Below are 16,914 nucleotides of genomic sequence, written 5' to 3' on the forward strand. Positions count from 1 at the left end.
GCAGCCCCACAATTGTGGACAATCTCCCCAGAGAAGTGTGCCTGGCCCCTTCACTTTTGATCTTTAGGAGGCAGCTAAAGACAGTTTTATTTAGGACTGCATTTTACTAAAGTAGTCCTAAACTGTGATTTTAAATTTTGGTTTTATGTTTTGTATGTAATCTACTTTATATATTTTATTATATTTACTGTGATCTGCCTTAAGCTCCATAAGAAAGACACGTGTCTATTAAATATTTAATTAATTGATTGATTAATTAATAATGGGTAACCAGTGCAACTATGCTAGAGGTGGACCCATGCACTCCCTCAGGGCCACCCATATCACAGATGGGAAGTCGAATTTTCTGTTAGCTGAAGGTTCCAGACTTGTTTCAAAGGCTGCCCATATTAACTACATCAAAATAATGTTGCTTAATATTGCTTTCTGTATTTTTGATAAGCCTGTGATGAATTATAAAAAAGAGAAACACTAAAAAGCAGTAAATATCAGTTATCAAAACCTCCTTACCCTTTTTTAGACTGCCACCAGCTTCCTACTGCAGGAAGGAAGACCTGCATTAAGTTTAGTAATTACTCTGCATTAAGGCTAGAGTTTGTTCTTTGGCAGCCTAATAGGATTGCCAGCTTGCTGATGATGACCCTTGGGAGAGCCCTGGAAAACAGCATCAGCAACACCATGACATCATATCTAGACAAAACCTGGAAGCAACATCACCCCTCCCGATACTCTAGGAATTCCCCAAATCTTTCTAGTAAAGACCATAGGGTTAGTTATAATTCCTAGAGCACCATGAGACAGGGGGCTGTGATATCACTTTTCATCCAGAACAGATGTCACAGCATAGGTGATGCCATTTCCCTTCCCTTTTCCATCCTGCCTCCAAAATGATTGGTCATGGGCATGAGGGTGCAGTGACAAGAGATTGTCTGGCACCTGCCAATCCTATACCCTAAGCCCCCTGAGAACATCAAAACATGGGACAAAGGAGAAAACTTTCAGAAAAATAAATATGATGGTGTTTAATGAAGAAACTAATGCCAGACTAATCTTATCCCCTTTTTTTGAGAAAGTTACTACCTTGCTGGATCAGGAGAATGCTGTAGACATCTTTCTTGATTTCAGTAAGGCTTTTGATAAGGTTCCAAATAATATTCTTGTTGACAAGTTGGTAAAATGTGTTTTGGATCCTATTACAGTTAGGTGAGACTGTAACTGGTTGATGGATTGCACCCAAAGGGTGTCTATTAATGGTTCCTCATCCTCTTGGAATGGAGTGACAAGTGGAGGTCCTCAGGTCTCTGTCCTGGGCCCTGTGTTGTTAAACATCTTTATAAATGATTTTGATGAAGGAATAGAGAGGATGCTTATTAAATTTGCCAGGATACATGATGATCTCAACAGGCTGTAGAACTAGGCTAAAATTAATAAAAAAATAAATTTCAACAGAGAAAAATGTAAAATTCTGCATTTGGGTAGGAAAAATCAAATGCATAATTATAGGATGGAGGAGATTTGTCTTGGAAGCAGTGTATGTGAAAAAGATCTAGGAGTCTTAGTAGGCTATACACTGAACATGTCAGCAGTGTGATGCAGTAGCTAAAAGGGCAAATGCGATTTTGGGCTGTATCAAAGAAGTGTAGTGTCCAGATCACACAAATGGTATCGCTTTACTCTGCTCTGGTTAGACCTCACCTAGAGTATTGTGTTCAGTTTTGGGCACCACAATTTAAGAAGGATGTAGACAAGCTGGAACATATCCAGAGGAGGGGAATGAAGTTGGTGAGGTGTCTGGAGACCAAGTCCCTTGAGGAAAGGTTGAAGGAGCTGGGTATGTTGAGCCTGGAGAGGAGACTACTGAGAGGTTATATGATAACCATCTTCAAGTACTTGAAGGGCTGTCCCATAGGGGATGGTGCAGAGTTGTTCTCTGTTGCCTCAAAAGGTTGGGTTAAAATTAAGTCTTTGGCTAAACATTAGGAAGAACTTTCTGACAGAGCAGTTCCTCAGTGGAACAGGCTTCCTCGGGTGGGCTCTCCTTCCTTGGAGGTTTTTGGCTCTCGTGGCCCTTTCTTGCATGCCCAGGGTAGTGCCAATTGCCACTTTGGGGTCAGGAAGCAATTTTCCTCCAGGCCAGATTGGCCAGCGATCCTGGAGGGGGATTCCTCCCCAATCTGGGCATGGAGCAGGGGTCACTGTGGTGTGGGGGGAATGTGAATTTCCTGTATTGTGCGGGTGGATGGTCTAGATGACCCTGGTGGTCCCTTCCAACTCTATGATTCTACGAAACGATACATAAGTCTAGAATTTCAGCACCGAAATTTAAAAAAGAATAAGCATATGCAAGATGGCTAACAAATCTGTTTGCGTGGACCAAATCTATAGACAAATTGCAAAATTACAAGATATTACATTTTTTAAAGTCTTGAAATTCTTTATGAGGAAGCAGCTGTTCCACATGACATCCAAGATGGAAAACAACAACAACAACCACTAGAAACAAATATCATGTCTCCAGAACCTAAATAAGGCCCTCTTCCATCCTGCAAAGATAAATGTCCTTACTTTTAAAGAATAATCAAAAATTATCCAGAAGAACTGGACATCAGTTCTACCCAACCAGCATCAACGGTATGTATCCACCCATCCATGGACTTTGCAGAATGGGTCTTTGCTTTTCCCTCCTTCTGCAGCCGATTGAGCCATCCAAAACTTTGTTCCCAGGTGTCTTGGACCCTCAGCAACAGACTAGGGAGCAAAGTCAGGGGTCTTCAGTGGAAGAAAGGAAATCAGTGAAAATATCTCTCCTATTGTGGAACTCCCTGCCCCAGGATGTGATGATGGCTGCCAACTTGGAAGGCTTTAAGAGGGGAGTGGACATATTCATGGAGGATTGGGCTATCCATGGCTACTAGTCAAAATGGATACTAGTCATGATGCATACCTGTTCTCTCCAGGATCAGAGGAGCATCCCTATTATATTAGGTGCTGTGGAATACAGGCAGGATAATGCTGCTGCATTCGTCTTGTTTGGTGGCTTCCTAGAGGTACCTGGTTGGCCACTGTGTGAACAGACTGCTGGACTTGATGGGCCTTGGTCTGATCCAGCATGGCTTTTCTTATGTTCTTATGTTCTTACATGCCATTTATGTGAGGAATCCATATACACAGATGTTAAAACTGCTAGGATTTGAGATCTAAGCTATAAGGTTGCTCGCCAAGATTAAAACTTTAATTAGGAAAACTAACAGGAATTCCAGACTAACATTAAAAGGACCCTGAATTCCATGAACATCTAATGAATCAACTTGGCCTGAATACAGCTGTCAAGAGATCTGCTTTCTCCAGAGGGATGCATTGCAGCTTGGTGGTGGTGGGGAGGGGATTAAAATTGGAAAACAAGGAAAAGTAATTACCATTCTACAGTAAGGAGTATGAGTGCAGTGTGATGACATCACTTTCTGGTGCCAGATTTCACTGTCCAGTCAAAAGCTGCATACCTGCAATGTTTCAGTCATAGCCCCAGAAGCTCCACCACTGCATCCAATCAACACCTTCCCCTCCATCTTCAGAAGTGCACAGTGATAGAGGCCTCATCCTATGAGCTGCTGCAACCCCTGCTGATGCTTTGAATAACAGCTATAAAAAATACCCACCCTGAACCTCATCACAGATCCTAATCAATGATCTCCAACAAGATAGCTAATTTTGCCCTGACGTTGGTGGTAGGGTTGCCAACCGCCAGGTACTAGCTGAAGACCTCCTGCTATTACAACTGATCTCCAGCCGGCAGAGATCCGTTGACCTGGAGAAAATGGCCGCTTTGGCCATTGGACTCTATGACATTGAAGTCCCTCCCCTCCCCAAACCCTGCCCTCCTCGGGCCCTGCCCCTAAAATCTCCAGGTATTTCCCAACCCAGAGCTGGCAAACCTAGTTGGTCGGCAAGTATCCAGATTGTCCAGGCAATCGCTGAAATCCCCTGGTGGTAGGGTTGCCAACCTCCAGGTACTAGCTGGAGATCTGCTATTACAACTGATCTCCAGCTGATAGAGGTAGTTCACTTGGAGAAAATGGCCACTTTGGCCATTGGACTTTATGGCATTGAACCCCCTCCCCAAACCCCACCCTCTTCAGGCTTTGCCCCAAAAACCTCCCGCCAGTGGTGAAGAGGGACCTGGCAACCCTACCTGGTGACATGTTCAGTTTCTGCACAGTCTCCATTCTTGCAGATTACTGTGAACAATTACACAGTGCTTGTGCACATTTTGCAGCCAGCTCACCTCACCCCTCAAAATCTATTGCTACATCTGTGTCTAGAAGGAACTTTGTATGCACACCAGTGATAAAACTGGTAAAGGCTAACATTTAGGGGAGTTGTATTGTAGAGTAAACACAAGGTGGTGCTATTGCACAACACAAGATAGACTATTGAAGTAATATCTCCTGGAAAGCAATGGTCATTAGAAAAAAAAACATCTGAAAGGGAAAGGCAACAACTCTTCACCGAGAGAACATCTTTGGAAACGGCACAGGGAAGTGGCTTGGATTTGCAGCTCCCAAAATAAATACTGCAAGTGGAAATATTTGCCTCTAAAATATATTGGAGATAAATGAGGCAACTTACCAAGAACCATCCTGTGTGTTAAATCTGTACTGAAGGAGGCTGAGACAATGAGAAATCACAACAGCATCTGGCAAGGTTGGTCTTTTTTCCTGTATCTCTGCATGTGTGGGGCAATATGTGAGTCCTTCCGCTATTCAGTGCCAGAGGAAAAGAAAAGTGGGTCTCTGGTGGCAAATGTGTTAAAAGACTTGAAGGTGGATGTGAAGGAGCTGTCTGTTCGTAGAGCCCGGCTGGTTTCTAAAAGCACCAAGCAATATTTCCAGCTGGATCCTCACTCTGGGAATGTGCTATTAAATGATAAAATAGACCGAGAGGCTTTGTGTGGTCAGAAAGACCTGTGTGTCTTACTCTCAGAGATTGTGCTGGAAAACCCATTGCAAGTGCACAGAATTGAGATTGAAATAGAGGACGTGAATGATAATTTCCCGCAGTTCTCTCAAAAAGAATTTCTTTTTGAAATACCCGAGCAGACTCAAACAAATGCTCGATTCCCTTTGGAGAAAGCTCGAGATGCAGATAGAGGAGAAAATGCTGTTCAGAACTATACACTTAGTCCAAATGACCATTTTAGACTGGATGTGCTAAGTCGCAGCGATGGTACCAAATATGCAGAATTAGTATTACAAAAACAATTAGACCGTGAAGAGCAGTCACATTTTCCCCTGATTCTGTCAGCTACTGATGGAGGGATCCCAAAGAGAACTGGAACAGCAAAATTAATCATTGATGTTCTGGACATCAATGACAATGCTCCTCATTTTCACCAATCTCTGTACAAAGTGAAACTAATGGAAAACAGCCCATTGGACACATTAGTCACCAAAGTTGAAGCAAACGACCAGGATCTTGGTACAAATGCAGAAATTACTTATTCCTTTAGCCAGGTGCCAGAAAATGTGCTCAGATCGTTCAAGTTAAGCAAGCATACTGGGGAACTTACTGTTGCAGGAACCATTGATTATGAAGAGGAGAGAAATTATGAGATAAACATCAAAGCTTCGGATGGAGGGGGGCTCTCTGCTTACTGCAAAGTCATTGTGGAGGTTGAGGACAGGAATGACAACGCCCCAGAGGTGACCCTAACCTCCCTCACCAGCCCCTTACCAGAAGATTCTCCCCCAGATACTGTTGTAGCTCTCTTCAGTGTTACCGATCAAGACTCTGGAGATAATGGAAGAACTGCCTGCACCACTGAGGCAAACTTGCCCTTCATGCTAAAAGCTTCTGAGAATAACTATTACCAACTGGTGACCCAACAGCCTCTAGACCGAGAAAGCGTCTCAGAGTACAACATCACCATCACAGCCACAGACAAAGGCTCCCCCAGGCTTAGTTCAAGAAGAATAATTAATGTTCAGATCTCAGATGTCAATGACAACTCTCCAATATTTGAGAAGTCAACATATGAAATGCAAATACGAGAAAATAATATTCCAGGTCATTTAATAGGATTGGTACATGCTGATGACCCAGATACAGAACAGAATGCCAAAGTGACCTATTCACTTTTGCCTGGGAAGGCCAGTGATCAACCTGTGTCCTCTTACGTCTCCATCAACTCTGAAACTGGGAATCTGTATGCCATCCGATCACTGGACTATGAGCAGGTGAAAGATTTCCAGGTGACTGTGAGGGCTGTGGACAGCGGTTCTCCTCCCCTGAGTTCCAAAGTTATGATCCGAGTTGTTGTCCTGGATGAAAATGATAATGCCCCGTTCATCCTGTACCCTCTTCAGAATGGCACCTCCCCATCCAATGACCTGGTTCCCAGGGGGGCCGAGGCTGGCTACCTGGTCACCAAGGTGGTGGCCGTGGACAGAGATTCCGGTCAGAACTCTTGGCTCTCCTATGAGCTCCTGAAGGCCACAGAACCGGGTCTGTTTGGTGTGGGGGTCCAGAATGGAGAAGTGAAAACCATGAGACCCATTAATAAACGAGACAGCTTCAAACAAAAACTTATAATCGGAGTCAGAGACAACGGGAGTCCTCCCCAGTCCACCTCTGCAACGCTGAGCATTCTGCTAGTGGATGGCTTTTCTGACCCCTATATGAAAATGGTGGATATCCCTAAGGATGAAGTGGTGGAGGAGGAAGACCGTACCTTGACTCTGTATCTGGTCATATGCTTGGCTGTCATCTCCTTCATTTTTCTGGTTTCTGCAGTGGTGTTTGTCGCTATCAAGATACAGAAAAAGAGGAAGTTTGTGGAGAGCTCAGCCCTGAATTTCCCAGTAGGACCTAATTTCCCAGAGAACTGTGGAGATGCTGATGCTGGATCCCTTTCCCGGGCATACAACTATGAGGTGTGCTTAGCTGGTGGATCTCTGAACAGCGAGTTCAGGTTTCTCAGGCCACTCTTTCCTGTGTTTTCTGTGGAGCCTGCTCAGTCCCAGGGGGTTCAAAGGATTTCAACTGGCTCCCAAGAAGTTCCTAGCCATGCAGCAGAACGGCAACTCATGAATCAGGTAAGAATATAATAGTCATCCCATTCCTATGGTTTTATGCTCTTACATCCTTAATATATGAACCTGTATAAAAACCTCATCCTCAGTCCAGTGCTATTTGTCTATGACTTCCCCCTGTTGATTCAATAACTCTTAAACCTGAGTGTGCTGCATTTCAGAAAATGTGACTGATACTTTGAAATTATTCCTTCGCTTTTTTCCTATTTGCTATTTCTATGTATCTTTTGTATCCTGGTATATTGGTTTTTTCCCATTCTTACACAAATAATTATGTTGTGCAGTATCCCATGTAACTTGATTGCACATCTCTCTGTTTTGCCCTCCTTGACTCTTGAACTATTTGTCATTGTGATAGATCACAATAGATAGCTGTGTTAGTCAATCTGTTAGCAGTAGAACTTAAGAACATAAGAAAAGCCATGCTGGATCAGACCAAAGCCCATCATGTCCAGCAGTCTGTTCATACAGTGGCCAACCAGGTGCCTCTAGGAAGCCCACAAACAAGACAACTGCAGCAGCATTATCCTGCCTATATTACACATCACCTAATAGAATAGGCATGCTCCTCTGATCCTGGAGAGAATAGGTATGCATCATGACTAGTATCCATTTTGACTAGTAGCTATGAATAGCCCTATCCTCCATGAACATGTCTACTCCCCTCTTAAAGCCTTCCAAGTTGGCAGCTATCACCACATCCTGGGGCAGAAAAGAGCAAGAGTCCAGTAGCATCTTAAAAACGAATAACATTTCTGGTAGGGTATGAGCTTTCGTGAGTCACAGTTCACTTTTTCAGATATTTGCAATTGTGGGTGGGAAACGTATTTTTCAAAAGTGGCATGGGATGAGATTCTGTCTGGGGGGCATGTAGTTTTTCCTCTGTGTGATATCAAGAGTCATAACACTATCCCAGGGATAGACAGCCCCCAGCATATGCTGTCTAGGCATATGGCATACTAGGCCATTTCTCAACTCAAGCAAGCAAGATGCCAGTAGCACTTCTAAGACTGACCATCTTGGAGAAGGTAGTGGTCCTGGTTGATGCCCATCACTGACTCATGGACCTGTCAATCTGGCACGAGCCAGGGCCTCTTTGTTCTCCTTGCTTCTCCCCCACACCAGTGTCATCAGACATTGCAGATTTGGGGAATATTTGGTCCAAAAAGGCTGCCTGCCCGTACAGTAATGGCCACAACAGCTCGCTATTACTTAGGCATTCCACTATTTAAAACATAATATGGTAAATATAAACTTTTTCCTAATGGTGTATTGTGCATATAAATGCCATTTGAAGGAAAATTTGCGATCTCCCATGTTTTTTTGCTATTTAGCCACTTGGTGGCAGCATTGGCAAACACATGTAGCAGGAAACGAGAATCTTATTTAAAGAGCCAATAAATGGAGGATTCAAAACCAAAGAACAGCTAGTTTTCAGCAGTGACAAGCAGCAATCAGCACTGCAGAACAACATTCACGTCTCCAGCATTACAGGTACCCACTGAATAAAAGTCAGAAGATTTTGATTAAAGAGATAAAACATCTGACCAAGGAGAGGCTGGCACCATGGAGGATAGCTTCAGGATCAGAAAAGGTCTGTACCTTTTGTTCTTCCTCTCTCTGTCTGGAGTGGTGTGTGTCTCCATTCGCTATTATTTGCCCGAAGAGAAGAAAAGTGGGTCTCTGGTGGCTAATGTGCTGAAGGATTTGAAACTGGGACCAGGGGAGCTCTCTGCTCACAGTGCCCAGCTGGTTTCCAAAAGCAATAAGCAGTATTTCCAGCTGGATACCAATTCTGGGAATGTGATTGTAAATGGCAAAATAGACAGAGAAGCATTGTGTGGCAAGTTGGAGCCTTGTTTACTGTTGTCTGAAATTGTGCTCCAAGACCCTTTAAAGATCTACAATATGGAGATAGAGATACAAGATGTGAATGACAACACTCCTGGATTCTCTCATAATGAATTCAAATTGGAAATTTCTGAACATGTTCCTACAAATACCCGATTCCCTTTGGAATCTGCCCAAGATGCAGACTTGGGTGAAAACAGTATCCAGAACTACACACTGAGTCCCAATGGGCATTTTAGGCTGGATGTACAAAGTGATGAATTTGGGAGCAAATATGTGGACCTTGTTCTAGAGAAACCACTAGATAGAGAGAAGGAGGCCGAGATTCGGCTAACTCTGACAGCTGTTGATGGAGGGGTGCCACAGAGAACAGGTACAGTTCAAATAAAAATTAATGTTTTGGACATCAATGACAACTTTCCTCAGTTTACACAACTTGAATACAAAGTGAAGCTAAAGGAAAACAGTCCTCGTGGTACACTGGTGGCGAAAGTGGAAGCCAGAGATTTGGATTTTGGATCAAATGCACAGATTTTCTACTCATTCCATCGGGTGCCTGATCAAATTCGTCATTTGTTCCATCTGAATGAAAGCACTGGAGAAATCACAGTTTTGGGTCCAATTGACTATGAAAAAGAAATCAGCTATGACATGAACATTAAAGCATCAGATGGCGGGGGTCTTTCAGCAGGCTGTAAGGTCTTAGTGCTGGTTGAGGATGAGAATGACAATGTCCCGGACGTGGCAGTCATATCACGCACTAGTCCATTGCGAGAGGATTCGCCTTTAGATACACAGGTTGTGCTTTTCAGCGTCACAGATCGAGACTCTGGAGACAATGGCAGAACATCTTGCTCCATTGAACCAGGCCTCCCTTTTGGACTGAAGACCTCAGTGAATAACTATTACCAGCTGGTGACCCAACAGCCCCTAGACCGAGAAAGCGTCTCAGAGTACAACATCACCATCATAGCCACAGACTGGGGTTCTCTCAGGCTCTCTTCCTCAATAATAATTAATGTTCAGATTTCTGACATCAATGACAACTCTCCAATTTTTGAGAAATCACTGTATCATATGCAGCTATGGGAAAACAATATTCCAGGACTGCTTGTAGGATTGGTCCAAGCCAAGGACCTGGATGCGGAGCAGAATGCCAAAGTGACCTATTCTCTTTTGCCTGGGAAAGTCAGGGATCAACCTTTGTCCTCTTATGTCTCCATCAACTCTGAAACTGGGAATCTGTATGCCATCCGATCTCTGGACTATGAGCAGATAAAAGATTTCCAGGTGACTGTGAGGGCTGTGGACAGCGGTTCTCCTCCCCTGAGCTCCGAAGTTAAGGTCCGAGTTGTTGTCATGGATGAAAACGATAACGCCCCGTTCATCCTGTACCCACTTCAGAATGGCACTTCCCCATCCAATGACCTGGTTCCCAGGGGGGCTGAGGCTGGCTACCTGGTCACCAAGGTGGTGGCAGTGGACAGAGATTCTGGTCAGAACTCTTGGCTTTCCTATGAGCTCCTGAAGGCCACAGAACCGGGTCTGTTTTCAGTGGAAGCTCATAATGGAGAAGTAAGGACTACCCGTGTTGTTACCAATCAGGATGCTTTTAAGCAGAGACTCCTCATAGTGGTGAAAGACAATGGGAAAGCACCTAAGTCCAGTACGACAAGTCTCAACATCCTTCTCGTTGATGGGTTTTCAGACTCACATATGCAGATTGTGGATCCACCACCTGAAGAAGAACAGGACAATTCCCTGACCTTATATTTAATAATATCCTTATGTTTCATTTCTTTTCTTTTCTTGTTTTCTGTGATAACAGTTATAGCCATTCGGATACATAAAACAAGGAAAGGCCAGAAAGGAAGTCACATTTCTTCTGGGAATTTCTACTGTGATTCTGATTTTGTTCCTAATTCTTCTGGTCCGAATGGTTCTGGGACTCTTTCTCATCCAAATTGCTATGAGGTCTTCTTAACAGCCGGGTATGGGACCAACGAATTTAAAGTTCTCAGCCCTCTTCTGCCTTCACTAGCTGTGGATCTTAAAGCTCCTATGGCATCTAACAATGACTCTCAGGTAAGTTAAGCCAAAATATGTATGTGTGACGTATTTAAGGAAAACCTGAGTAAATAATGCATTGAATTATGTTGCGCAAATAATGGCCCAATCCAGAAAAAATAATGAACCCTGGAAGGGGGAGAGAATGCAAACATACCACACCTGCAAGTATCTGCACTGTGTCTGTCTGGGGAAATGACCAGCCTAAAAGAGGGGGGAATATCTGTTCCCTCACATAGGCTACTTGCCATGTGGACATGACTATTCCCTGCATCGGCCCTAAACGAAAGTTCTGGGTCAGTCATAAGGCGTAATCTTCCATTTTATTGTATGAAAAATAATGTTTCATTTGATTATTGATTATAATGCATTTTCTACTCTCCTGTTGTGAACGTATTCACAGTTTATGATTCTTCGAGTGGCATATTAAACTATTAATGTAAGAAAGCCCCATTGGTAACTGATGAAACCCATCGCTCTACAAATAAGTATGACTATATTACATCAATTAGTATGTGTTATGGTGAGTGTTTCCAAGAGGGTGCAAAAGAAAACTCAAGATCTTTTCACAAGCAATAGCTGAAGATGTTAATCTGTACTGTATCATTTGTGAACGTTGATTATGCAGAATAAAATATGGGTGCATACTTAAGCCAACAAACGTTTTGAAATATGGATGTGGGAAATTCCCAAATCAATGGAAGTATAATTTATAGAAAAGCCTTCAGCTGTCTTCTACCTATGTATATGAATGTAAAAACGATATATTGGCTGGATTGTGGTAGTAGTAAAAGGGTTGTTTGCTCATTCAGATTTCAATGACAAGGACTATTGGGTGGCTTCTGAATGGGTTATCTGCCCCAAGTCCAGTGCTTTGTGAAGTGGGGTTTTCCCTGCTTCCCCAACAGCATCATGGCATATTCATGTACTTCTGGGGGTTTCCTCACCTTTTCTCCGATTGTTCTCAAACCTGCTTTGTGCCGAAATTTTGGAAAAGATTACAGTAAAGCCTGGATATCTGCTCAGTGTATGTGTTTGTGTATGTGAGGAGAGGATTTGGATTTTCCAGCCCACATGACAGATGTTTCCCCTTATCCTATCCCCATGGCAGCCTTTTCCTCCACTGCCACCTGGGTTGTTGTTGTTTTTAATCACTGCTAGAATATTGTTATAGTGAAACAACACTGTACAATACAACGTTCCCTGAATTTTCAGGGGAAAGTAGGTTAGGGTTGCCAGGTCCCTCTCCGCCACCGGCGGGAGGTTTTTGGGGTGGAGCTTGAGGAGGTGGGGTTTGGGGAGGGGAGGGACTTCAATGCCATAGAGTCCAATTGCCAAAGCGGCCATTTTCTCCAGGTTATCTGGTCTGTCTGAGCTGGAGATCAGTTGTACCAGCAGGAGATCTCCTGCTAGTACCTGGAGATTGGCAACCCTAAAGTAGGTTCTCTGAATTCCCAGCTTTCATTTTTTAAAAGTAAGTCTCTATCTCCTTCCCTTGCAGGGATATAAGGGAAAAGGTATAGCTTTATAACATAAGGGAATAGGGACTTAAAAAAAAAAAAGCTGTGAATTTATAGAACTTGCTACTCCCATAGTTATGACACTGTATTGGTATAATGATATTTTACTATACCTAAAATCTTAGTAGAACTATTTAAGTATATGGTTATAGCCACGAGAGTTGTATTAGCAATGAAACGGAAATCAGAAGATTGTCCATGTTTGGAGGAACGGAATAGCAAAATTGCTGAATATGTGGCAATGGCAAAACTGACAAGCTATGTTAACAAAAGGCCAAGAAATGTTTTTGAAAATAAATGGAAATTATATTATTCATATTGCTTCTAAAAACCAAGTTAAAGTTAGGCTATTGTCTTAAATGTGAATTGTATTTCTTTAGAGAAGCAAACTTTTAAATGTACTGTAATATGTTTTATTTTATTAACATATTTTAAGTAACTATAGGGAATATAGAAGGGACTGTTTTGCTAGGACGAATAGAAATAATTATGGGCTTCATAGAAATAATTGAATCAGGCCATATATCTTATTCATCGGTTTAACTATTTCTTAAATTATTTATCAGATAATCAGTGAAGATGTTTTCAAATGTGGTGTGACTTCTAAAGCATTGTGATATCTCTTCTTTTACACTATGTTAATATTGTGCTAGGTAAGCTTAAAGCATTAATTATGGCTTTGCTCTGAATTTATTAAGTGTTCTAATGAGTAGTAGTAATCCCAGTCCTATCTATATTATCCTTTTTTTGTCTGTTTTTTGTCTGGGAGCCAAGTGGTATAGTGGTTAAGAGCGGTGGTTTGGAGCTGTGGACTCTGATCTGGAGAACCGGGTTTGATTCCTCACTCCTCCACATGAGTAGCAGAGGCTAATCTGGTGAAATGGATTTGTTTCCCCACTCCTACACACGAAGCCAGCTGGTGACCTTGGGCAAGTTACAGCTCTCTTAGAGTGCTCTCAGTCCCACCTACCTCACAGGGTGCCTTTTGTGGGGAAGGGAAGGGCAGGTGATTGTAAGCTGGTTTGAGTCTCCCTTAAGAGGTGGAGAAAGTTGGCATATAAAAACCAACTCTTCTTCTTCTTCTTCTTCTTCCTAATATTTTTTCTTTTTTCTGTATTAATATGTAAAATAAATAAATATAAATTTTCTTTAAAAAACAGCAGATTTCCTGGTGTCTCAGGGGAGAGCAAGTGATCACTTCCAGGGGATTTCAGCAGGGAAACTGCAGAGAAACTTGCCATGCGGATGCCCCATAGCTGCTGTGCTTTATCTGCAGCTACACCAGCAACAGGGAAGCCATCCCCGTGTGGAAGCCACTTTGCTTTCAGAATAAATCCACACTTTCCCCATTCCTGTGGCAGCTTTAAAAAGGAGCCCTGTTGCTCCTTAAATGTATTGGGGCATAAGCTTTTATGGCTGGACAGTAACTAAATCTAACCTGAAACCTAAAAGACTAATCTTAAAGACATACCAAAGCGGCTAGTTTAAAGCACCACAAAACGCCTTTTTGTCTTACGCTTAATGGCCTTGTGTTGATTGTTTAAAGATGCATGGCACAGGAAGTTATCAACAGTGTGGGCAGACTTTGGTCACTTAAGTTGTTCTGTATTATACAACCAAAAAAGGGTTGTATAATACAGAATAACTGACTGCAGTATATTGGTGGTGGAAAGTACTGTCAAGTCATAGCTGACCTTGGACCCAATAGTTTGTGTGAAAGAAAGTGTTATAGATGGTAACTTAGGGTTAAAAATGAAAAATAAGGGTTATTATAGAGTGAAGGACATATTAGATCACCAAGGAAATTTGAAACCTTTTCAGAGAGTATTAGATGAAGTGGGCCAAAGACATTGGCTGGGACTGAGGGGACTATATGAAGCAGTAAAACAAGGAAGATGGGGAGAATGTATGAAAAGAGAGGACAATGAATTGGAAGAGTTAATAGAGTGAAGCATATATTAGAAAAGGATTAGCAGGGAAAATATACAGAATGATGATAAGAGATAAAGAATTTATGATTAGAATAATACAGGCAAAATGGGCAAAAGAAACCACAATATCAACACAAATGGTGAATAAAATGATGAAGGGTATTAAAATGTTGAAGATAGATAGATATAAAGAGTTGGAAAGGAAAATAATGCTGAAGTGGTACCGAACACCGGCCCAAATAGCACATATGATCAAAGGAATGAGACCGAATTGTTGGCATTGTAATGCGAAAGAGGGGTGGTTCTCACATTTGTGGTGGGAGTGCCCAAGGGTAGTAGAATTTTGGAACAAAATACTTAGTAAAATTAGAGAATTGTTTAAGATTACACTTCAAGTAACTGTAGACCTGATGTTTATGGGAATAATGGGTTGTGAGAAGGTAGAAAAGAGTGAACAAGAGATGTTTAAAGCAATGATATTATCGGCTCACGCAGTTATAGCTTTTGGATGGAAAGATAAAACAAAGTGGACTATGGACAGGTGGAATAATTATGTGTTCGAATACGTGCAAACAGATGTATTGGGATACTTAAAACAACAGACGATGGGAGAAACAGAAGAAATGGAAATGAAGACTAAGTGGAACCCATATATTAATTGGGTGAAAAGAGGAGAATCCAACGAAGAGACTTTAGTAAAACTAAAAAGGTTATGCTCATGGCTGAAAATATGAAAATATGATATTATGGATTGGTCCGTGGGGGGAGGGAAAGGGGGAAACTTGTATTGGAAGAAAGAAAGTGTAAATTGTAATTATAAAGGTATGGAGATGTAAAATGACTTCCAATGCAATAAAAAATATATTTAAAAAAAAAAGTCACAGCTGACCTATGGTGATCCCGTAGGGTTTTAAAGGCAAGAGACTTTCAGAGGTGGTTTGCCTTTGCCTGCCTCTGCATAACAACCCTGAATTTCCTTGGTGGTCTCCCATCCAAGTACTAACCAGGGTTGATGGGGTCCAGATCAGGATAGAAGGATGCTGTAGGTGAATACCTGGCCACTGTTCCTTGACTTTCCTTTAATCAATTTTACTTTGTTCTTAATTGCTTCATCTGCACCTCTGTTACTTCTTTAATAAAAGTAAGAGACTGGAATGGCATAGCACTACATTCATGTAGCATGTTGGGTTTTTCTCTCCTTTGATCTCTTCTATCACAGTGTCCTGGTAGAAAAATGTCTGTCTGTCTGTTGGTCTATTTAGGCACAGCATTCCAGAATCTAGCCCTCCATTATAAGACCAGCAGATTGAGATACTATCATGGCGGCCAACATTTGACCTGAGTGGGGATTACTGTGGAGGGAAGGGGGAAAGTAGAGTGGAGATACTCAGGGGAATATTGTGATTTTTATTATCATTCTTATGAAAATATTGCAACATGGTCATTAAGTCAACCAGAGTGGAGAGTTGTTTCTAGACTGCTGCTAGACTAGTATTGTAATATTTTTTGATATATCCTTTTCTAGATACATGTGGTTTCCCAGTGTTATGGCCCCGGCTACATGCCCAGGGGTAACTCAATCTGAATGATGTTGGTTGTATCCCCATTAAACTCGCAGCTTCCCTTAACCCCTTGGGTCCAATCTTCCAGCAAAGTTCTTCTGTCAAGATGGTAGTAACCCAGCACTTACCCCTTGCTTTTGCTGGCATGGCAAGGCGGGGGGATTCCTTTGGTACAGCTTTAACCCACCACTAAATGACCTGAGCATTAACTTTTACAGTAACCAGGATGTCTTCATCTTCAGACAGAACACTTGCAATTTTGGCTAAACAACCTGATAGCATTTAAGGAAAGAAAACTATACACAATATTCAGAAATGCTAATATATCCTTTTATATTCTTTGCAGGCCAGAGGTGCTGTCTCTGAAGACTCAGCTGCCAGATCTGGAGGCCCAGGTTGCGCTGGGAATCAGGCTATAACTGCAAATGCAAACATTGGCCAAAATGACTGGCTTTCTTATCAGTAGATGACCAACTCTGTCCATCATAATAGCACTGAAGGACAAATAAGAAGCAGGAGACCAAGTGTCGCACAAGAAGACTGAAGCCTGCCTCCACCCCCATGATGAGACCTTTACGAAAAAGAGAAAGACATCAGGCAGAAACACCCAACAGTTCTCCTACACAATCCCAGTTAACTCAGCTGCCACCCATTCAAGTAGGGCTTGTCCAGGAGAACTTCTGGGTGGGTTGTACCCATATGCTTCCCTGTTATATAGCTGCTTCATTATTTCTGCTTCTTACAATTTGAAAACAGACAGCTGCTCCGTTGATCTAGCTGTGAAGGAAGCGTAAGAGAAACCCTTGCATGCTTGTTTGTGATTCTTGCTAATCTTCAGTTTATGACTGTAGACATTTTGCTGCTTTTCAAAGTATTTTCAATGCTTATTGCAATC

General features: G+C 42.2%; 2 protein-coding genes across 11 annotated transcripts in view; both read left to right on the forward strand.

Moving 5' to 3' along the window:
* The window catches only part of LOC130489117 (protocadherin beta-16-like), a 184,730-nt gene extending 168,245 nt beyond the window's left edge, over positions 1-16,485 (forward strand). For 9 of the 10 annotated variants that reach the window (XM_056862838.1, XM_056862842.1, XM_056862836.1 and 6 more), the window contains exon 2: positions 16,366-16,485. In XM_056862838.1, the coding sequence (XP_056718816.1) occupies positions 16,366-16,485 (120 nt within the window). Of the gene's footprint in view, positions 1-8,652; positions 11,025-16,365 lie in introns of those variants that run through there. The other variant, XM_056862846.1, reaches the window with a different exon arrangement.
* Positions 4,610-7,103, forward strand: LOC130489185 (protocadherin beta-16-like). The gene has a single exon (XM_056862922.1). The coding sequence runs from the start codon at positions 4,674-4,676 to the stop codon at positions 7,101-7,103; it is 2,430 nt and encodes an 809-aa protein (XP_056718900.1). The 5' UTR covers positions 4,610-4,673.
* Positions 16,486-16,914: the final 429 nt, after the last annotated feature.

The sequence above is a fragment of the Euleptes europaea genome, chromosome 17, assembly GCF_029931775.1.
Source record: "Euleptes europaea isolate rEulEur1 chromosome 17, rEulEur1.hap1, whole genome shotgun sequence".
Taxonomy (NCBI): domain Eukaryota; kingdom Metazoa; phylum Chordata; class Lepidosauria; order Squamata; family Sphaerodactylidae; genus Euleptes; species Euleptes europaea.